Below are 20,991 nucleotides of genomic sequence, written 5' to 3' on the forward strand. Positions count from 1 at the left end.
CATCCCACATCCATCTCAATTCATCTCCGCGATTATTTTCAACATCCACCATTGAGATGGCAGGCCAAAGCCAAGTCCCAGTGGTCCATGTCACTGAAAGTGCACCAGATGGAACGACAACCTTCCTTGACCCGGCAACATTCCCTGATGGAAAAGTATTTGAGACCGTTCAGATGAGTCCAGTCGCTTCGTTGTCGGTCATCTGGTCATCGCCCGCGGCTTTCTCAGTCGCCAAAGGGCAAGACATCGAGCACCACAAAAACATTCTAGCCGCAGGCCCGCCCGTTCCTTTTTTCCAAACACAGGGAAACACTGCAGTATCGATGACGTACATTGGCCCAACTGAATCGGTCACTCGAGGATTCATGCATCGCACCCAGAGCTTGGACTATCTTCTCATGCATGAGGGTGAGCTGGAACTTGAACTCGACAGCGGGGAGAAGAGAGTTGTTAAAGCGGGAGAGGTGGTAATTCAGAGGGAGGCGTGGCACAGGTGGACGAATCTTAGTACGACCAGAAGGGCGGTCATGTTCGCCGTTGCGCTCGGCGCTGAGGGAGCCACTTTGGGTGGTATAGATATCCGTCAAGACTAAAGGGGTGTTCGACGAAATCCGAAGCTAAGAGCTTCATGTTCGCTCCATAAAGGAGCAAGGAGCCTCATTTTCGTATCACAGAAAATAAAGCACTAGTAGTAGCCAGCGTAGAGCCTGTAAGCTAAAGACTCAATATGCGTCGGCGCCTTGAGTGAAACAGTAGTTCCATACAGTAGCATGTCCTTGGGCAGGCGAATTGGAGCGCTTGATATGACTCCGGCATTTGTCCAGAGTCCAGCACCGGTATCTCTGTCCAGATCAGTATGCACAATGCCGCTGCTCGCTTTGTATAGTATGCATACTAAGCCATGTCTAAGACGTACGTCGTGGGCCTGACATGGATCTCATCGACCTTTGGGCAACACCGATTCACAGTGCAAACCACATGTTCTCGAAGCGTGTCTAGAGAATATCCATGCGATCAACTCTAAGTACTTTCGGGATTTGTATGCATGCTATTACAAATCATAAGCTTGCGAACAGCTAGGAAGCAGTTTCGTTCGCTGCACGGTTGCACCTCCGTTGTTTTTAGTCCGCTGTGTGTATTTTTGATGACCAAGCGCACGAGCTATAAAGATAAAGTACGTATAAGCCTTGATACCCCTTCACTTACTGTCCTACTCATTGACTATCTGAGGAGATCTGCAACCATAAACTATGGGAACCCCTTCGCCAGTCCGACTTGTTTTTGGAGCGGGAGGTATTGGGGAGGGCCCCATAACCCACGCCTGGACCACGGGCGAGCAAACTTCCGAACTGCTCGACGTATTGAAGGAAGTGGAGCTCACAGAATTGGACTCAGCAGCATCCTCTCCAACGGGAAATCCACGGGCCAGTGAACGATTATTGGGTGAGAGCAGGGCAGCTGAGAAGGAATTTGTGATCGACACCAAAATCGAGCGGACAGCCTTCAGTGGTGGATTATCCGAGGCTGCGATTGATTCCAGCCTGGAGAAAAGTTTGGAATTACTGGGTGTGAAGCATGTCAACATCCTCTATGCGCATTTTCCAGACCCAAACACCCCCGTGGATGAGAGTGCTCGGGCTTTTGATAAGCATTACCGAGCTGGACTTTTCAAAGAGGTATTCGCCAGTTTGATATCACTTTTTGGTCTGCTGATATTGTCGTAGCTTGGGTTGTGCAACCACTCCCTCGAGCAAATGCAAGAGTGGTTGCAAGTTTGCGAGGAACATAATTATGTTAAACCAACCGTATGGCAAGGTCATTATAACGCCATCAGGAGAGCGCCTGAGGCCGAACTTTTTCCATTCTTGAGACAGCAGAATATCCGAATATATGCTTACAGGTCTGCTACCTCATTGATTGGTATATTGAAATGCTGACTTCTCGCAGTCCACTGGCAGGGGGTTTCCTAACAGGGAAGGTCAGTCTGGCTACTGATGCAAAGGCGCTCTCCGGAGGTCGCTGGGAGCCAGGTCGGTTGCCATTTTATGTTAAAGCATTCGATAAACCGGTCATTCACGCCGCTATGGTTGAGTTTTGTAAGAGATGTGATACTGCAGGAGTGACGCCGACGGAAGTCAGTTTGAGATGGATTTTGCATCATTCAGCTTTAGGAGAAGGAGATGCGATCATTCTTGGGGCGTCAAGCTTTGATCAGTTGCGAGGTAATGTCCAGTTTTGTAAGCAGGGACGTTTAGATGAGCAATTGTTGGAGGCTTATGAGGAACTGTGGAAGGGTGTTGAGAAGAATCCTCCAGAATGGTTTTGAACTTCTTTCATGGATTGTGGATGCCGCAGATATATCATATATATGGCTACGACCCAATTGTCAAGGTCGAAGCCCACTGACTTTCTCTGTACCGTAAACACGTCAACACGCGACGCGTCTCGTGCCGAGCCGATACAAGCGGCGTTTGAGGCTTTCGGCCCCGGGAGCTCCTGATAGGCTCCCATTCCACCCCAGCCTCGCCCATTTCATCCTCATGTCCATCACTTCATCACATGTACGACGTCAGTTGACCGCATTTGTGACCATGTCAATAAACAAGAAGGCAGGACAGCAGAGATGAAAACCTGAATGACCTGCGATCTTTTCCCCGGGGTTTAACTACAGGGACCATCTTGGGTACAAAATCATACGAACGCCATCATCAATTCCCGTCTAGGAGCCGGAAACAAGCAACCGACCAGATAGCTCATCTACATCTATACAGATATATCAAAATCATCCTTTCAATACGGAGTACAAGATGCACTTCCCAATAAGCCCCAGTCTCACCCTCCTCACCCTCCCGCTATTGATCCCACAAGCAACAGCATGGGGCAGCCTGGGGCACCGCACAGTCGCGTACCTAGCATCGATGCACTTCACGGCGCAAAGCAACATTCTCACCAACGTGCTGCTCAACGGACAAGACATCTCGGAGGCGGCGCTCTTCCCAGATAAAGTGCGCCACATGCCGGCGTTCGCGTACTCGGCGCACTGGCACTTCATCGACGCCCGCGACTCGCCGCCCGCACAGTGCGGCATCAACATGACGCGTGACTGTCTCGCCGCCGACGGTGGGTGCGTCGTGTCGGCCATCGCGAACCATACGGCGCGCGTGGCGGATGTGAAGCTGGAGCGCTTCTTCCGTGGTCAGAGTCTGCGCTTCATGATGCATTTCTTCGGTGATGTCCATCAGCCGTTGCATACGGAGGCCGAGGGGAGAGGTGGCAATGATATCCCTGTCGTGCTGGATGGTGTCCATACGAACTTGCATAGTGTTTGGGATACGGCGATTCCAAAGAAGCATGCGGGTGGAGCGGTTGGTGGTGGAGTCGAGGGTGAGATGGAGGCCGCTTGGGCTTGGGCTACCCGGTTGTATGGTGTGAGGGATGGGATGCAGGAGAAGGAGTGTGTGAGTGATGCGCCGGCTTGTGCATTGGAGTGGGCCAGCGAGGTGAATTCTTATGTTTGTTCCTATGTCATGGCAGATGGGTATAAGGATCAGGATCTGAATGGGACTTATTACGATGGAGCAGTGCCGATTATCGATGATCTGGTTGGGAAGGCGGGTAGGAGGTTGGCTGCTTGGATCAATGCTATCTCTGGCCAGGAAGGACTTGCATTGCAGACTCAATAATGAAGAGATAAGATGAATCCTCTTCGTCCTTCAAGATAGGTTGTGTAACACTCAAGCCCTTTGAGAATCAATCATTTGATCCAGCCTATGTCGATGTTTCTGACATGTTACCGATGCCCTACCCTTCGAAACACTCGTACATACATTATCACAACACAGCCTGCTCTATCGTTAAGGCTGGCTTGATTCCTCCCGAATATTCCTTCCATGATACGGCTTCCATTTTGCCCGTCAAGTAGAACCACAGCTTGCTTGCGGTAAATTGCTTGTGCTGATCCTAATTTTCGTTCTTGCCAGACTAATCTGAGTCCAAGTGGTAGATCTTCTCTCCACGGGAACCTTTGCTGAACTTAAGGGGAGCTTGTTCGCTTGCCGTGGCTGCTCTCGCGCGCTTGACACGAGTCTCGTTCTGCTCTTCCTCCTTGATCTCCACTTCATGTTTGATCTGTACTTCCTGCTTGATTTGAGATTGCTCACGCTGGAGCTGGCGCTGACGCTGTATGAGTTCGACCATCTCAGCCCTCGAGAGCTCTTCCACTGGTCTGTCTTCGAGAGGCACTGGGCTCGGAGATCGAGGAATGACCATGAGCGATTGTAAGGCACCTGTAAGATTGATGGCTGGTTAGTGAGATCGTCAGAATTTGGAGACTATCAGTCACGCACGGCGAGTCTGATACTTGAACTTGAAAACTACAACTGGAGCTGCATCGAGGTATTTGGCATGGAAGAAATCTGTGACTGGAATTTCAGGATCGGGAACGAAGCTGTAAAGGTCAGTAATCCCATGTAGTTCTTCAGGATTGTTGCATGATCGAACCCTGTGTTGACATCAAGCGACTTGCCCTTCAGAGCCTTCTCGGGTATCGCGTTACCAGTATTGGTCTTCGGAAAGGAAACCGCGGTCATGCGGTGTTGCTGAATTGCGCGCCAGAATTCAATGCGAAATGTCCCAAGCTCACCGTAATCCATCTTCTCTGCGGCGTTGATGCCTGAAACCGCGGCTGATGTGCCTGTCAGTGTGTTAGTTCTGGGCAGATAAGGGTCAAGGGGGGTTGTACAGAGTTCGATTTCCTTGAATTGCAGCTTTTGTTCAACCTGTTTGCCTTCGCAAAGCGCCGTGACACTGAAGCAATCTCTAGTAGTCTGGACGCACCTCGAATGCGAGTTGGCTGGGTGCAACTTCTTGACACCGATGAACGGTTGGGCGACCAACTGGCCATCCACAAACACAGAGGCTGCAATGATGTTCTCCTTTCGCGCGTCGTAGCCTGCTCTGATCCAGAACCGGAAGCCGTAAAAAGCACCAGGCACGGCTTCGATGTATGTTGAGACGCTCGGGGTCGAGTTCGGTTCTGGTTCTGCGTCGCTGTCATTGTACTCTTTGGCGTGTTTCCCATTGACGACCACATGGGCTTCAAGCCTGCTGAATACTGCCATGATTGTGATTGCGATACTTAAGAGGATGGAGTAGTAAGAGGCCGTGTGGAAAGAAGGAGAGATGCTCAGTTGAATAAGAACAGTAAGGAGAGCCGAGAGGAAAGGGGAAAGAACAGAACGACAGTGCAGTTAGCTGTGAGAACAGAAGGTGCAGCTGAGAGACGCGGAAAGATATCGGAGCAGATGTTAGGAGGCGGATGAGTTAGATTATTATCAAGTAGGAATTCATCTCACTGAGAAACTCATTTGAAGCCTTGGAATCTCAACTCTCTCTCCATCCCCAAGTCACTCTCATTAGCCCCGTTGTTCTGTTGGCACACATACAATATCAAATACAACATCCCTCAAGCTCACAACCCAGCTTTATAACTACCAACCTGGGCCTCATCCTGAGCCTAGGCATCAACCTCAGTGACCTCCCTCGCCATGTCCTCCCCCTGGCGATCCGCAAACTCCCTGGCCTGACGCTCCGCAAACGTGACCAGACCACCATAATGCTCCTCGAGCCGCCCCTTATCCACAAAAGACTTCAGTCTAGCCTGCTCCTTCTCGAGATCCTTGCGGATACCGTCCAATTCATTCTCGACGAAGCGGTACTGCAGGGCGCCAGAGAAGACTTCGCGAGCGAGGATGTCACTTGGTGAGAGCAGTTGTAGGGGTTCGCCGTCCATTTGGTCGGCTAAGCAGGCAGCTTCGAGGGTTTTGTACAGGCTGGTTGATGTCATGGCGCGCTCGACTTCGGAGTCGTCTTTGCCGGCCGTGTTGTTCAAGGCGAGCCAGTCGTCTCGCACCATTGCTCGTCTCCAGATGAGTGCGCGGAGATCGTCTTGGAGGGGTGTCGATAATGAAGCTGAGATCCTCACGACCCGTAAGGCAAGGTTGAACTCGTTCCCAACAATATTAGGATCGTCTAGTGGATCTCCCTCCCATGCGGTAGGGTCCATTAGTGTCAACACATCGACCAGTTCTTCGGGCGATAGAGGTACTCTGGAGAGGAGCGACTTCAATCCATTCTTTAATTGTCGCTTCAGAGCAGGCGTCTTCGCAGTGACTCTGGTAGCGAATATCTCGGAGGCAAGATCATTCGCAGCCTTGTCGTCAACGGTTGCACCCAAGGCTGTTCTAACATGCGTATGCACCACCTCTTGGACATCAATCAACGCGATTTCCTTGTTGTACTTTTCCAAATCCTCGCCTCCAGCTGCTAGATGTGCCAACTTAGCAAGAGCGAGTTCAGTCTTCTTGTTCCAGACATCGACTGTCTCTTCTGTGGAGACGTGTGCAAGTGTCTTTTCCGCATGAGAATAGTCATTCGATATCAGCACATCCGTTATCCAGCTAAGCTTGCCAAGTTGCTGGCCGTGTTCCTGAGCTCTGTTGAAGAACCATTGGATGTACTTTCGTTTGTTCTCATCCTCTTGGCTTCGTTGCAGCAAAGTTCCACAGGCTCCATCAACGACGAGTTGACTGAAGTTGGCAAATGCCCAGCCCTTGCCAAAGCGATCGAAGTAGGTTTCGGTAGCTTCCTCCAGTTCTCGCAGCTTCTTCTCGTTGGTGCTAACCAGCGAGGGATTCCGAAAAGCGTCTTCCTCGAGTGATTTTCCATATGTGTAATTCAGTTCCATCAACAAGCTGAAATCCCGGAATTTTTCTGCAAGGTGGATCGCACCTGGCATATTGAAATGGGAAATGGCAAGCACAGCTTTCTTCATACGGTCTCTGACCTCGGCGTTGAGATTGCGAACTTCATCCCTCAACACCTCTAGATCGGTTTGTTTGTGTCTCAAAGCTACCATGGTTTGAATTGATTCTTCTCTGACAAGGCGAGAAAACAGCTCAACCTCTACCGGGAGACGAGCTGCCAATCCTTGGAGAGCTGCCTTTTTAGGAGCTTCATATGGTTTTCCATCAATATCAGTCGGCATTTTCTTTTTCTTATCGCTCGTGTCGACGTTCCACCACTCGTGGAGAAATTTGCAGATGTCATAGATCAGCTCCTGGCCGAATCCGAAATTTTCAAACTCTGAGCTCCAAGGATGATGGGGCAAGTCCACTGGGAATCCAGACTTCACCACTCCATCCTCGAAGACCTCATCCCCAAGCCCATAGAGTGGTGCATTGTCTTCGCGAAACTTGAATGTGGCTGAATATGTTGCAATCCACAGATCAACAGCTTCTTGAAGGTAATCACGGATGACCACAGGATTTGTCACATCCATGGGCTCCAGCTCTCGCAAACAACTTCCGAGTTCGCTAAGCAGGTGGTTTACTTGACTTGGACTGTTGACAAGCCAATGTCGTACTCGATCACTTTCTCCCTTTTCAATGTTGGGATATTTCTGTCGTGTTTCGTGCAGAGCACGCAAAGTGAAATCGAGATATGTCATCTCGCGGTCTTCTTGGGGGTATTTGCGTTGGATCTCTTCTTGCACTTTCCAGATGGCCTGTGCAGCAGCCAGTTTTTCGGCATTCAACAGCAACTGAAACCGAACCACTCGAGAAATCTGTGCCGGATAGTGCTCAATCAAATGCTCAGCCAGATCATTGAGGGCTTTGGCTCGAAGTCGCATTTGAGCTTCGATCTGTGGAGCAGTCTTGGGAAGATGCTTGGAAGTCGAAGAGAGGATTTCTGAACTTATGGCCAGTGCTGCTGCCTGCACTTCTTCTGATGTGAACGATTGCGTGGTGCTTTTGAGATCCAGAGGGTTCTGCTTGATAGTGCCGAAAAAGACTGCTTGTTCAATCTTGGTCTTCGCAGTAACTCGGCTTTGCAAGTCATCTGATTCAACATCCACTTCTTGTTGCTCTTGTAGATGCGAGGTGACCTTGACAATCCCGAAGCCTTGCACACCGAAGACAATCGATGACTGTTTCTCAGACATTTCGAGAGCATGCCCGAGCACCTTGAAAATTGTCCCTTCTTGAAATCTGATGCAGTCCTGGAATGGGTCAGGAAGGGCATGTCGCTCCATCAGTAATTGTGAGGATGGTGATTCCGAAATCTTTGCCAGTGAGAACAGAACGACGGCTGTTTCGAATAAGACGAAGACCATAGGTTGAGATTTGGACAAGCATAATCGTGGTCTCCAAGATTGATGCTCTGTGATGGGTGTTGTGTAACACTTAATCGGATGAACGACCTTGACTTTGGCACCTTCATCCACGACCATCTCAATGATATGGTAATTCGTTTCAGTACTGGTAGATAGAGCGGCCAGTACCATCATAGGCGCGCCATGACTCTCCCTACGGGACAAAGCAGTACTTGGGCCAGCAGACAGTTCCAAATCTAGGATCTTGAATTGGAGCGTTGTCTCCGACACGGTCGACTTAAGTGCATCCAAGACTGCCTCCTTGAAACTGAAAGATGTTTCCAGGGAGTTCCCAACACCGAGATTTGTATTCCAGAATTCAAGCTCGGCATCTTCGGTAGCAACGACAACATCGCGTTGTCCCTTTCTCGAACCCCCGGCCTTGATGATTGGGGTTCCCTTCCTGCGGTCTCCTCCAAATGCATTGCGGATACTGCCGAAGAGACCGGTGTTGTTCGTGTATTTCCGGAGGAATTGAACGCCAATAGCAGGTCTTCCCATTTGATCACGAGTGGTCAGATGAGCAACTCGACCATGTCTGAGTGATAGCATAAAACCGGAGGGTTCTGCATTGACCAACTCTTCTACAACCTCCCCACTCATCAAGCCAGGAACTGAACCTTGAACGCCGCTTGAAGTCTGACCTGGGATGAAGGAAGATGCACTAGATATTGTCTCCCAGTACACGACTTGGCCGTACCTTGAAGAAACCACGAGTAGTCCGGGTTCACCGCTCGCAGACTTGGCAGTAAACGTGGCGAGAGGTAGTGGGTCTTCAATGGACGCAGATGGGAACGGTAACTTGAAGTTGATGACATCTCGAGATGACGGGGTGGATGCGCTGGAATTGAAAGCCCAGATCAAGGCGTCAGTATGTGTCAAGGCCAATGCATAGCCATACTCGGGAGAGATGACACACGAATATGGGATGTCGGGGTGATTGCGAATCTGCTCTGGAAGGGTTGGCAGCTGGACGACGGTATAGAAATCATTGTTGGAAAGGGTCAATGCCGCTGAGCCTGCTGCGGAACGTTCAGAGCGTTTCTCAGGTTTCTTCCCTCGAATTGTCACCTCTAGGGACTGGGAGGGTGGTGTTGTATGTCCATTGCTCTTTTCTTCAATCTTCTCACGTCCCGCAACTTCGTTGAGGCTGGCCTCGGCCAACGGCTCGAATGTGTCTCGACGTAAAGCTGATCGTTTCCGCTTGGCTTGGGGTAATTTTATGGTGTCGTCAGTGCCTGCAGTCTGTCTATTTCTTTTGGGCCGTAGTGATTGTGCTCGCGCAGGATCTGGAGAAAACATGTTGTGGAGACCTCAGGCGGCAGGTTGAGGCGCGGGTGAGATGGTGATTTGGGTGTTTTGATGGTGGTCGCAAAAGAATTCCTGCGATGGAAAGTTGTTATGACCGCAATCCCCGTTCCTGCGGGCGCGTTCAATGCCAGCAAGGCGGGCCTAGCCAGATGCGGTAAGGGTGACAAGGTTGTAAGAAGATCACATGACAAGGCTGAGGAAGAGTCAGCGAACCCGCAAAGGGAATCTCAGCATGTCATTGTGAAGATCAATACGACAACAAACGGTATTTGAATTGAAGAGGAAAAGGATTCATTATGTGAGAAGCTGATCAGAGGTATAAAGGTTTGGTGTGGGGGCTCGCTCGTCTGGACTACGTAACATGGCCAGGTAATGCCGAAGTGACTGAACACCAACTTCATCACGCAAACACTTCAATATTTCCAATCAAAACGTCAAAGGATCATCTCCTCGCAGTGCACGCCATTTATTGGTCGCGTCGAGGATATCATCGCAATCCTTGACCAGCATCCACCACTTTCGAATGAAGGCCTCACTGAGTTCCCACCCGTCCGGTTCCCATGGATTCGACCATACCATGATCGCCGAATCTGTGTTATACTGCCCACCGGACATACGACCCATCACATCAGCGCACAACTCATCCCTTGGTATAAGATGATAAGTCCTCATAGCGTTGTCGCGCATTTTGGGAGACGGGAGGATGTCGATCCAATCAGGGTGCCGATGAGTGCGTTGAAGCGTTGTCGGTTCCAGGGATTTTGGTAAGCTATTGCTCCGGTACAGGTTGGGAAAGATAGTGGCATCGTGGCCAAAACTGCAAGTCTGCTGGCCTATGAGATGTATGTGGCCCAAGATGAGGACATTGGTGAGGGTCGCTCGCCATACATTGTACTCAATCAAAGGCATGAGGTGATCCCGTGATATCGGGTAGAGGCTTCTCATGGGTATGAAAGTGCCTTTATGATCGACTGCAGCGGGGATGAATAGGTGAGGCAACGAGACAACCATTTGTTGGTATACTTTGGAACGAGCAACAGGGTCGACCTGCTGCCGAGACTGGCTGTCAGGATCCATTATCATCACCAGTGTTGATAGCCGTGGGTTCATGCGTGCTGCTTTCCGCTTACCTAAGAACAAGTCAGCATCATCTTAATCCCTCTATATGACCATTCTCTGTCCAGAAAGAAACGAATGAGCTAGCTTGGCAGGGGATGACATACGATATGCCCTGAGACTCAATCGAACTTGGCGCTTCCGTCTCTCTGCAGGATCTTTCATTCCAGTCCAGTCGTCGTCGTCACATAGTGCTTCAGACAGCTGATGCATAGGCGCCAGCCTGAGGCGCTGATCTTCTTCCATGGAAGCGTTTTACTAGTAAGACAAAGAATTTTCCAGCTCGGCCAGTCGAACAGGACTGAAATTGAAAAAATTAAAGCCTCATTTTATGCAAACTGCTTTCAGGGCAATTAATAGCTGTCTGTGACCAGTGTTGACTCCAAGATATAAGAGGGATGGGACCGTGGTTAGTGATTGATCAAGAGTACCCACTGCCCGGCAGGGGCGGCCACTGTCCTGGTTCCGGGACACGCTAAAATATGCAACCTGCTTTCATCGGTTGACCGGAGGAAGATTAGTGCGTCTGGGGTGGATTTTCCAATCAACCAACGGCAAGGCTTTTGTATAAACCAACCCAGGCCTTCGGATGAGGAGGTCTGTATTCGTCCGTTGATGATCAGAAAGCGTTGAGGGATATTATCCACTGATCTTTCATGATTAGCTCTCTGGGTTGCCTAACTGTGATGGAGTGACGGAGGGCGATAAGAAGGCTCGAGAACAATATGAATATAGATTCCGCATACCGGGATAATGGAAGATCATTCCTGTAGACTACATCTTTTCCTCTCACCTTAATTTCTTGGTCTGTGTCTTTGGACCATAGATCGATCATCATCTATTACATCGTTTCCCACCTGATCCTTGAGAACGCGAAGCCAAATCTAGCAGAGATGGCTGTTGGTCTTGGGATGCTTCTGAGTTTCCTGTCGGCTCAATTCAAAGCCCTGCCATATCCCTCGAAGCCTTACGCTGGACAGACAATCATCGTCACCGGGTCCAACGTAGGCCTGGGACTTGAAGCAGCCCGCCATTTCGTCCGACTTGGCGCACAGAAAGTCATCATCGCTGTGCGGAACAAAGACAAGGGCGAAACGGCTGCCCAGTCCATCCACGAAAGTACGGGACGTGCCGGCGTTGCGGAAGTCTGGGAACTGGATCTGAGATCTTATGCCAGTGTCAAATCATTTGCAGAGCGTGCCTCGGGTCTAGAGCGACTTGACGTTGTTGTAAACAATGCTGGAATCCTCACAAAGAAGTTTGAGATGGCCGAGGACAACGAATCCACGATCACCGTGAATGTGGTAAGCGCAGCATTCTTGAGCCTGTTGCTATTGCCCAAGCTTCGGGAAACATCAGTTCGATTGCGAAGAGAAGTGGTTCTCACATTCACGGGCTCCTTTGTCCATTTCATGACAGATTTCCCAGAACAGAAGAATGAACGCATCCTGAATGGGCTGGCAGTCCAGAGGGACGCAGACATGGCCAATAGGTCGGCATATATCTTGTCCATTCGGATCATTTGTTGACCCAGGAATAGGTACTACGTTTCAAAGTTGATACAACTCCTTATTGCTCGAGAACTGGCTGAGCAACTTACCGCCTCATCAAAGTCGGGCGAGATCACAGTATCAGTTGTGAACCCGGGATTCGTGAAGACAGCCGTGATGAGGAATTCGGGTACTGTGTTCAAGATCTTCTTCCTACCTTGGAGGGCAATCATGGCCCGATCGACTGAAATGGGGTCCAGAACCATCATGCATGGTGCTGCTGGTGGGAGGGGAACACATGGACAATACCTTGATTCCTGTGCGGTTACGAGGTGGGTTCTTTGCATCATCGTTTATGGCATTTGTTCGTAGCTGGGCTAATCAGTGACACTGCTAGTCCTTCTGATTTTGTACTAAGCGATGAGGGTCATAAAGTTCAGAAGAAGATATGGAGGGAGTTGACCGAGGTCCTTGAGAGGGTCAATCCAGGGATTTTGGAAGGTATCTGAAGAGGTTGGACCCACCGAACCTTCTAGGTGCTGTTGATCTTAGTTGGGAGCAACGACTTCATAGCACCTCGTGCAAACGCGTGATCGAAAGATGAGATGCTTTCCGGGCAAGGCTTGTATGTCTGAAAGAAAAAAATACTCAAATACGCATGTCTCTGCCGGCGGGTTGGATTGTGAAGTGACATGACTACTGCTAACATTCGATGTCGAGAGCACTTTCGATATATACAAAAGTCAAAAGCCTCGAGCAATCGGCGCGTGATCATAGAAAGAAAGAGACTTTGAAATTGGTTCACTCGACGCGAGTCACACAGGCCCCCGTCCCACCGCCCGCCGTACAACTTTTGGTTAGCGTGCTAGAAAATGCCGAGGCGCCTTCGCCCGATGAGGAGCCTGAGGTCCAAGCATTATTGCGAGGTTCTTTGTGTCGGTGACGGAATCAGCTCATCCTCGAGTCCATGCCCACAAGCTCATCAGGTCCGTCGCGACCTTTGGGGCTCTCGATGGCTTGTGACTACAGAAAACAAGAGGCATAGTTTCACTCCTCCAGAAAGACTGGAATTGTATTCGTATTCTGCTAGTACACTATCGTAAACTCTGTCGCACCTCGACTGGCTCCAGCACCATCGGACATATTTGACTGCTAGGCAAATACTGTTGATGTCACAGTATACATATTGTGAAGCACCATCCTGGCGCCATATGAGAGAATTAAATCGGCCATAAAGAAAGACCGGTCAATCTCGATAAAAGTTTCTGTTATTACAATTTCTTATCATCATCATCAACAACACTGCCTCCCAATGTGCTGCTGTCAGTGGATTCCTCCTTGGAGAGGTTCGAGGCCTGTTCCATGTCATCATCGGTGGGACCATGTAGTTCTTCCTCAAAGACGGGGTCGGCATCCATGGCTTCAAACTTGGTCTTGAAATCACCCAGAAGTTGAGTGGAAGAGTTGGAGCGACGACGTTGATTGTTAAAGGCATAGCCGTAGTCTTGAGCTTCTTCTCCATCACGACCCCTTGCATCATGTCAGCCTCGACCTCGATCTCGAGTGTAGATGGGCGGTCTTACCAATTGCCCTTGCCGCCTCCTTGCTTCTTGACACTCTTTGGATCAGCGTCTACGTGACCATGTTTGGCAAAGTAGCGAGGGAGGCGGTCTTCAGGAAGGGCGGTACCATCAGCCAAAGCACTGTGGTTGCGGTCGTTTCCCTTGTTGGTGCGAGTCACTGGTGGCAGGTCAGGATATGTGGTTGGGAGTGGGCGGGTAGACTTACTGGTGAGAAAAGAATGGTCAATGGGTAGATTGGAGATGGCGAGGGGTGTTTTGAGGGATCAGAAGTCGGTATTGTGGTCGATTGTTGCTTGAAGAAGGAGTCAGGGTTGGGATGAACTGAAGTTGGAGTTGGAGAAGAGGATGGGTAGACACGCGACCCGGCAGAAAAGGGAAGGGAGGACGAAGCTTGGACCAATGGTTACGAACACGCTGAGTACTCACTTTTGTAGGATGGATGGGAATTGATGGTGTTGATACAAGTGAGTGAAGACAAAGAACAAGAGAAGTGAAGAGAACTTGAATGAGACGAATGTAGTTATGCTTGAGTTTTGGGGTTGTTTGTTTGAGACTGGGAGTGACTGGGAATGATTGGGTAGGTGATTGGAGAAGGTGAAGCTTAGGAAGATGAAAGCCGGAAGTTGAAGGCTCAGGCTGATGAGTGTGAGGGAGTGGCTTGTTTGTTAGTCAGGGATCAGATCGAGGTCATTTGCTCGCATGACCTCTGTTATACTAGACTGTAGGCTCAAGCTGCTCAAGTGACACTGCACTGCACCTTCCCCGGATTCACTCTGCCGTTCTAACGCCATTAGCGCGGGGTTTTCAACGCTTGGCCGGCACTATCTTTCTCCACTCCCTCAATTCAACGAATCCGACTCTTTGGGTAACTTGAAGGCAATAAACTGGCAGTGGCCACCTTTCAGGTACGGAGTGCAGAAGAGTCAGAAGAGAACCAGCTCAACCACTGGCAGCAACAGCGGTAGCGGTGCCTGAGTGTGAGCTTACTTGGAACAATGTAAATCACCTCATGACAAGGTTAGCTTGCTTCTCATCCCTCAGCGGAATCAATCTCCTCGCCCCTGGCCCTTTGCTGATGGCCATACGCGGATCTACTTGACCCGAGGGACATAAATCAACTGACAATGCTATACATGGAAATGTCGCAGAATCAGATCCATCTTGTGGTGGGTTTTGCGAGTAATTATTCAGGTCCAAAGTCTCTCACCGACCGCCCTGACTTAGCTACCTAGGTACGTGGTGTGACTGACGGCTTCTTCCGAACAAAGCCCTCACGTGATGCATCTCACCTCAAGAGTTTCACTTGCAAACAAGACTCCAACAAGGAGAACAAGTACCTTGTTAATGGCAGCGTGTCTTCCACCCCAAGCGTTACAGGCACCGGAGACCTACTAACTTATAGGCATCCCGGGCGTGCTGTCTAGGTGTCAAACCTCTCGCGGTTCCGTTACCCTTTCAAGGCAATTAAAACCACAGCCATATGCGGGGCGGCGTCATTGCCCGGAAACCACCACCCAGACACTTTATCTTAGCGTTCTTGCCCGATTTCTAATCTAGGCCCGCACCCGACTCTTTTTTCCTTTACTCCCCCACCAGATCAGTCACAATCATCCTACCATTGCATTTGAACCACGAGCCCGAGTACAACTTCAACAATCATGTCGCCCTCATTCATCATGGATACGTCCGATGACTTTGTCATGCCCACACCCAAAATCTCTCAACCTCTCAAACGAACCCTTCTCCTCTCACCACCCTCCCTCTCGTCACACCAGGAAAAACTTACCAATGTCCTGCAATCCTACGACAGATCAGTCACTGACTTACAGATGCTTGACCGCCTATCGCTTGGTCTCGTCTCGCTCCCGCCGTCTACATATGATCTCATTTTAATTCTTTCCGACGCTGACAGTACCCGCACCGAAAGTCGCTCTTTACTTGGTCGCGCCGTATTCTCTCTGCTTGTGGCAGCCCTCAAAGACGGCGGTAAACTGTGCAGTCAGGATGGACAACTGGGAAGTTCTGATGTCGCGGAGAAAAATGAAGGCATTCTTGCCGGGTTGTCCTTTGAGTCTTCAGTCGGATTTACCAAACCCAACAGCAGCGCACAGGAGACCGTCCCCTTGAAATTTGGAAGAAAGAACGCTTCTAAAGCAGCCGGTGGACTTGCCAATGGAAATTCAAATCAAGTCTCTCTGCCCCTGAATGGAAAGCGCAAGGGAGTCGATGAAGTGCCTGCGGGTGTGGGGTTCGATGATGGAAACAATGAATCGGACGACGAACTGATCGATGAAGATGAGTTGATGCAGGACGAAGACTTTCAGAGGCCCATCAAGATTCGTGAGTTGTGATCTGCACCGCCAAAAGTTCAATATACTGACGATTTATAGCAACCGAGTGCCAGCCCAAGGCTAAGAGACGACGTGCGTGCAAAGATTGCACATGCGGACTTGCAGAAAAATTAGAGGCTGAGGATCGCGCAACTAGAGAGAATGCAGACAAGGCATTAAATACATTGAAATTACAGGCCGATGACCTTGCCGAGGTCGATTTTACTGTCGAAGGGAAAGTGGGCAGTTGTGGAAACTGCAGTTTAGGCGGTAAGTGTTTCATGTTCCACTCGCGTTAGTCAAAACCCCAGCTAACATATTGATCTCCAGATGCTTTCCGTTGTGATGGATGTCCATATATTGGACTGCCGGCTTTCAAACCCGGCGAGGAGGTTCGCCTCCTGAACAATGACATTCAATTGTAAATATCTATATATTGGGAAATGCATGGCGACGGCGTTCAAGTGGGAACAGTTACCGGACGACCAACCACAGTGGATTGGATACCGAATATTATAGGGTCTAGGAGGAAGCATTTGATTTAGAGTCTGGATTGCAAGAATTGCAGGTCTTCCTCCAGGGATTAGATTAGCTGTGAAGCTGCCTTCTTAAAAGATATTTCCCCGGGAAATTGTTTGTCCATTGCCGAGCGCTTTCCACGAATAATCTGTCACGAAAGGGTCATCGTACTACTCTACGCCAATCACAAGCATCTCTTTTCTTCTCGCATTCCGTGAGTCTTCCGGCCGCAATTGGAAACAAGGGAAGAGGTGGAGCTTCGCCGCCACCTTCTCCGTTCTCGCCCTCAGATAATATTCTTGCTCACGCTCACCTACACCGTTTTCTAAGTCTTTACCAGAACTCTTCACTGAGGAACCTCTGCCGTTGCTCTTGGTCGTCCACACTATACATCACCACATTCTACTGCTCCTCTACTGCTCCTCTACCTCTCATCACGACCTAAACACGATCCACAATGTCCTTCTCCTCACTTGTACAAGACATCGCATTCCGCGACCCCTCGCAACAGAATCCTCGTGCCAGCGGCAGCACCATAAACAGCAACACCGATGCCCAATCCACCATCTCGCGCAGGTCGCAAGCTCGGTCATATCAATCTACTGCTGCCACGAGCGTGAGCATCGCAGGCGACATCTCGAGTCAATTGCACGCCGGATACAGTCATCCGCTGTCAAGAGCATGGCAAGCTGAGAGACAGTTAACCAAGGTGGGCTACACATCCCAAAGTTCCACTCCAACACCTTTCGCGAAATTCTATACTGACAAAGCGACCGCAGTCAATGCTCATATACCCTCTTTTCGTCACTGACAACCCTAACGAAGTCACTCCGATCCCCTCCCTACCGAATCAAAACCGCCTCGGCCTGAACAAACTCGTCTCATTCCTCACCCCTCTTGTACAAAAGGGCCTCCGCTCCGTTATTCTCTTCGGCGTGCCCCTCGCACCCACCGCAAAAGATGCACTCGGCACCGCCGCCGACGACCCGGAAGGGCCAGTCATTCAAGCAATCCAGCTCCTCCGCCGAAACTTCCCACAACTCTTCATCGTCGCGGACGTCTGTCTCTGCGAATACACGTCACACGGGCACTGCGGCATCCTGCGCGACGACGGCAGCCTCAACAACGCCATGTCGGTGGAGCGGATTTCCGACGTCGCCATGGCCTACGCCCAAGCCGGCGCACATTGCGTCGCCCCCTCTGACATGAACGACGGCCGCATCCGCGCCATCAAGCTGAAACTCATCGAGGCCGGCCTCTCCCACCAGGTCAACCTGATGAGCTATGCCGCCAAATTCTCCGGCGCCCTGTACGGGCCCTTCCGCGACGCGGCAGGCTCGTGTCCCAGCTTCGGCGACCGGAAATGCTACCAGTTGCCTCCCGGAGGACGCGGTCTCGCGAGACGGGCCATCGTTCGAGATATCCAGGAAGGTGCGGACATCATCATGGTCAAGCCCGCGAGCTCATACCTGGACATCATCTCCGATGCGAAGGAGCTCGCCAAGGATATGCCCGTCGCGGCGTATCAGGTGTCCGGCGAATATGCGATGCTTCACGCGGCAGCCAAGGCCGGTGTGTTCGACTTGAAAACCATGGCTTTCGAGAGCACCGAGGGGATTCTGCGCGCTGGTGCTGGCATCGTCATCAGCTACTTCACACCTGATTTCCTCGACTGGTTGAGCGCATAGACAGATGGCGGACGAGATTGTCCCTCCTTATGGGGTTGCTTTTTGCACTTGCTGTGATAGAGAAAAGCAGAGATGATGCTCAACGTTTTACATCCCTTCTACACATTGATTCACGAGATACCAGGACGCCTCTTTCCTTTTCATGATCTTGATGTGATGGCGGCGTTTAGCAGTGTCAATCCGGGCGAGCGAGAGCGGAAGGTGCGGATCATAAGATAAAAGTATAAATAAAATAGACCTGATGCCCGACTTTGTGCGAAAGGAATTGATACACTCTCCACATTTCAGTACGATTTCAACCGGATCTGCTATCCCTGATATCGTGCGTTGCAAGACGTAGCGTAGATTCTCAGACAAGATTGTTTCTTTGAAAGGAGGAACTTGTTGCCCTGATACATACGCTCGGTGGTTGTCAGTACTTGGGCGTATGGCGATGTGACGGCGTAACGATGTCAGACACGCTCACTACCAGGTGTGCACGATATCAAAACGCGTGCCCCCGCAGCTGACTTGAGTGCAGAATCACGATCCGATCATGCTATCTGACCTGTGAGTGACATCGATCCTTCTGGGATTCGTAAAACAGTGATAACCCTCTGCTGCCCAATTTGCCCGCAACACTGCCAAGCGCTCGCTGTGCAACGACCTGTCCCGCAGGGTTTTGTATTTCACGCAATTCCTAATTCTCTGCGCACCATCCGAACGCTTGAGCGCGTGAGGAGTGGCACTGTCCTTCTCCATTACAAATGTCTGTCAACCATGATAAGGCGGGATTGAGGCCCTGTGCTATGGAGCAAACCTGTATGCTTGGCTTGTTCCTTTGCTTGAAACGCTGCCACTCTCCACACGGATGGATTTGGGTTGGTCGCTGTGTACTTAAGGTCGTTCAGTAAGCAAGATAATTCCGGTTTCAGATAGGTGCAATGTTACTCTTCCCAGTTGCACGTGGTGAACAAGTTTTGATATAACTCTCGGTCTTCGCATATAGTTAGCCCAACATCCTTGGTTTTCAGGCTGCCCAGAGATGCTTCTGATCTGACAGCAAGGAAGATATATCCATTTCACTTCCATTTCATCATGAAACTCTCATTGTTTATCGCCTCTGGCATGTTAGCTATCCTCTCGAATGCATATTCTCTCATCCTGGTTCCCACAATGCCTCTCATATTCGTCAATCTGCGAGTAAGTTATCATTCATCCGTGTCGTACTGCAAAGGCTAAATATGATGTGCCTAGAAAAATAGAATCAGGTGCGCTGGCTTCAAACAGGTGACAAAGGTTTCTGACTGCTAAATGTTCGTCGCAGTCTGATTACCGGTGGCAGGGAACCACATAGCTATGATGTGAGGGCCGCAGAACATATCGCAAGGTGGACCTGGTCCTCGTGGCCAGAGGAAAGGTGCTGTATAGTCTTTTGTCGTGGAGAAGAGGTACAGTCCTTTACTATGCGACGATAGTTAATCTTCTGGTAGCGGCAGTGTGGCTGACCATGGCGTAGAGTATGAACAAGGTCTGTGGAGGAAGGATGAAGGAATACATGAATCCAGGAACGACCAACATCAGAATTGGATGCGGGGACCGTGTCCCTGACTGCTCTGATGGCGTGGGCGATCGCTGGGAGAAGGTGCCTTGGGTGGTGAAAAAGTTTCCAGGTGAAGCTCCCGAGGCTATCGACTGGATTGGAAGCGGACTGCCATGGGGCTCGGAAAGTGATACTCTGAAGTATGATGAATCTGGGAGGGTGTTGGGCTTACCTGGTGCCCACGAGCGAGATAACCGCGTTTCAGTCTTCAAGTTGAGGGGAGAATGAGTTGCACTTCCTCGCAGTAAGATGTGCTAGTCTTGCAGCAATGTGTCTGTATGAATGGACAATGAAGGTTGCTCGTTACATTTGCCCTTTGGTGAGTTCGATAACAGACAGGAAGACTTGCTTGCTGGTGTAAATAAAGGACGCGCTAAATTGAGATGAACGCGTCATGACGCGTTATGGACCGCGTAAAGTGTGTGCATTTTACCCCTCTCATTCCATCAACTCCACACACCGCACTTTTCGTCAGGAATGTGAGATCCCAATTGCACCTAAGCATCCCACCCTACCGACACGAGAAGCTCGCTTGACTATAGCATCGTCTCAATTTCTACCTTCTCCGCGCCTCACATGACATCAACTTCCAAGGCTCGATTTGAGCAAGCGTCAAAGCACGCCGTTCTCCTAAACGCACTTCTATCACACCCTGCTTGCAAACTGCAAGCCAACGGTAGACCAGACAAGAACAGCACCCCCATCACGCTCTATTGGGTCATCGACTTCGAACTCAACACGTGGAACAACTACGTTCTAGCCTATCTCCCACCCGATGCACCTAAACACAGCCGTGGGCTGGCCATCCAGCCAGGCAGCGATTTCACCGAAAGCCCCGCGTTGGTGGAAGATAGTAAATACCCTCGTATGACCGGTGCCGCCTTGAAAGAAAAGTGGACAGACTCAATCGGTCGAGGCGTCATGATCAGTAACATCATCTTGACTCCTGGTCAGCAAATGATGTTCGGTGGCACCTTTGACTTTGGGTCGGAGGTTGAGGCTGCTGCCAGAGCAATCACGGCGACAAGTTGAAAGCGTCCGAATCCTTAGACTACGGCAGAAGAGTTTTGCAATAGTGTAGTCCGAGCGTATTGGAGGCGGCAAAGAGTAAAAATGTGTACACTACAAGGACTTGATCAGTCCAAAGACTGTGACCAGGA

General features: G+C 50.3%; 11 protein-coding genes across 11 annotated transcripts; 7 read left to right on the forward strand and 4 right to left on the reverse strand.

The window, feature by feature from the left end:
- Nucleotides 1–56: 56 nt before the first annotated feature.
- LTR84_001788 (uncharacterized protein) lies at nucleotides 57–593 on the forward strand (the record flags this gene model as incomplete). The annotated part of the gene is made up of 1 exon (XM_064845406.1): nucleotides 57–593. The coding sequence occupies one exon, from the start codon at nucleotides 57–59 to the stop codon at nucleotides 591–593; it is 537 nt and encodes a 178-aa protein (XP_064706951.1).
- A 657-nt stretch (nucleotides 594–1,250) lies between these two features.
- On the forward strand, nucleotides 1,251–2,326 carry LTR84_001789 (uncharacterized protein; the record flags this gene model as incomplete). Its single annotated transcript, XM_064845407.1, has 3 exons — nucleotides 1,251–1,676; nucleotides 1,725–1,900; nucleotides 1,948–2,326. The coding sequence occupies 3 exons, from the start codon at nucleotides 1,251–1,253 to the stop codon at nucleotides 2,324–2,326; spliced, it is 981 nt and encodes a 326-aa protein (XP_064706952.1).
- A 481-nt stretch (nucleotides 2,327–2,807) lies between these two features.
- On the forward strand, nucleotides 2,808–3,683 carry LTR84_001790 (uncharacterized protein; the record flags this gene model as incomplete). The annotated part of the gene is made up of 1 exon (XM_064845408.1): nucleotides 2,808–3,683. One exon carries the CDS (start codon nucleotides 2,808–2,810, stop codon nucleotides 3,681–3,683), a length of 876 nt encoding a protein of 291 aa, XP_064706953.1.
- Nucleotides 3,684–4,373: 690 nt separating this feature from the next.
- On the reverse strand, nucleotides 4,374–5,120 carry LTR84_001791 (uncharacterized protein; the record flags this gene model as incomplete). The annotated part of the gene is made up of 1 exon (XM_064845409.1): nucleotides 4,374–5,120. One exon carries the CDS (start codon nucleotides 5,118–5,120, stop codon nucleotides 4,374–4,376), a length of 747 nt encoding a protein of 248 aa, XP_064706954.1.
- Nucleotides 5,121–5,515: 395 nt separating this feature from the next.
- LTR84_001792 (uncharacterized protein) lies at nucleotides 5,516–9,514 on the reverse strand (the record flags this gene model as incomplete). Its single annotated transcript, XM_064845410.1, has 1 exon — nucleotides 5,516–9,514. One exon carries the CDS (start codon nucleotides 9,512–9,514, stop codon nucleotides 5,516–5,518), a length of 3,999 nt encoding a protein of 1,332 aa, XP_064706955.1.
- A 435-nt stretch (nucleotides 9,515–9,949) lies between these two features.
- LTR84_001793 (uncharacterized protein) lies at nucleotides 9,950–10,885 on the reverse strand (the record flags this gene model as incomplete). Its single annotated transcript, XM_064845411.1, has 2 exons — nucleotides 9,950–10,653; nucleotides 10,747–10,885. 2 exons carry the CDS (start codon nucleotides 10,883–10,885, stop codon nucleotides 9,950–9,952), a joined length of 843 nt encoding a protein of 280 aa, XP_064706956.1.
- A 647-nt stretch (nucleotides 10,886–11,532) lies between these two features.
- LTR84_001794 (uncharacterized protein) lies at nucleotides 11,533–12,168 on the forward strand (the record flags this gene model as incomplete). Its single annotated transcript, XM_064845412.1, has 2 exons — nucleotides 11,533–11,538; nucleotides 11,605–12,168. The coding sequence occupies 2 exons, from the start codon at nucleotides 11,533–11,535 to the stop codon at nucleotides 12,166–12,168; spliced, it is 570 nt and encodes a 189-aa protein (XP_064706957.1).
- Nucleotides 12,169–13,400: 1,232 nt separating this feature from the next.
- LTR84_001795 (uncharacterized protein) lies at nucleotides 13,401–14,795 on the reverse strand (the record flags this gene model as incomplete). The annotated part of the gene is made up of 3 exons (XM_064845413.1): nucleotides 13,401–13,659; nucleotides 13,713–13,916; nucleotides 14,719–14,795. The coding sequence occupies 3 exons, from the start codon at nucleotides 14,793–14,795 to the stop codon at nucleotides 13,401–13,403; spliced, it is 540 nt and encodes a 179-aa protein (XP_064706958.1).
- A 593-nt stretch (nucleotides 14,796–15,388) lies between these two features.
- On the forward strand, nucleotides 15,389–16,467 carry LTR84_001796 (uncharacterized protein; the record flags this gene model as incomplete). The annotated part of the gene is made up of 3 exons (XM_064845414.1): nucleotides 15,389–16,052; nucleotides 16,103–16,312; nucleotides 16,373–16,467. The coding sequence occupies 3 exons, from the start codon at nucleotides 15,389–15,391 to the stop codon at nucleotides 16,465–16,467; spliced, it is 969 nt and encodes a 322-aa protein (XP_064706959.1).
- Nucleotides 16,468–17,018: 551 nt separating this feature from the next.
- On the forward strand, nucleotides 17,019–18,249 carry HEM2 (Aminolevulinate dehydratase; the record flags this gene model as incomplete). The annotated part of the gene is made up of 2 exons (XM_064845415.1): nucleotides 17,019–17,270; nucleotides 17,341–18,249. 2 exons carry the CDS (start codon nucleotides 17,019–17,021, stop codon nucleotides 18,247–18,249), a joined length of 1,161 nt encoding a protein of 386 aa, XP_064706960.1.
- Nucleotides 18,250–20,407: 2,158 nt separating this feature from the next.
- Nucleotides 20,408–20,863, forward strand: LTR84_001798 (uncharacterized protein; the record flags this gene model as incomplete). The annotated part of the gene is made up of 1 exon (XM_064845416.1): nucleotides 20,408–20,863. The coding sequence occupies one exon, from the start codon at nucleotides 20,408–20,410 to the stop codon at nucleotides 20,861–20,863; it is 456 nt and encodes a 151-aa protein (XP_064706961.1).
- Nucleotides 20,864–20,991: the final 128 nt, after the last annotated feature.

The sequence above is a fragment of the Exophiala bonariae genome, assembly GCF_035927105.1.
Source record: "Exophiala bonariae strain CCFEE 5792 chromosome Unknown scaffold_11, whole genome shotgun sequence".
Lineage (NCBI taxonomy): Eukaryota > Fungi > Ascomycota > Eurotiomycetes > Chaetothyriales > Herpotrichiellaceae > Exophiala > Exophiala bonariae.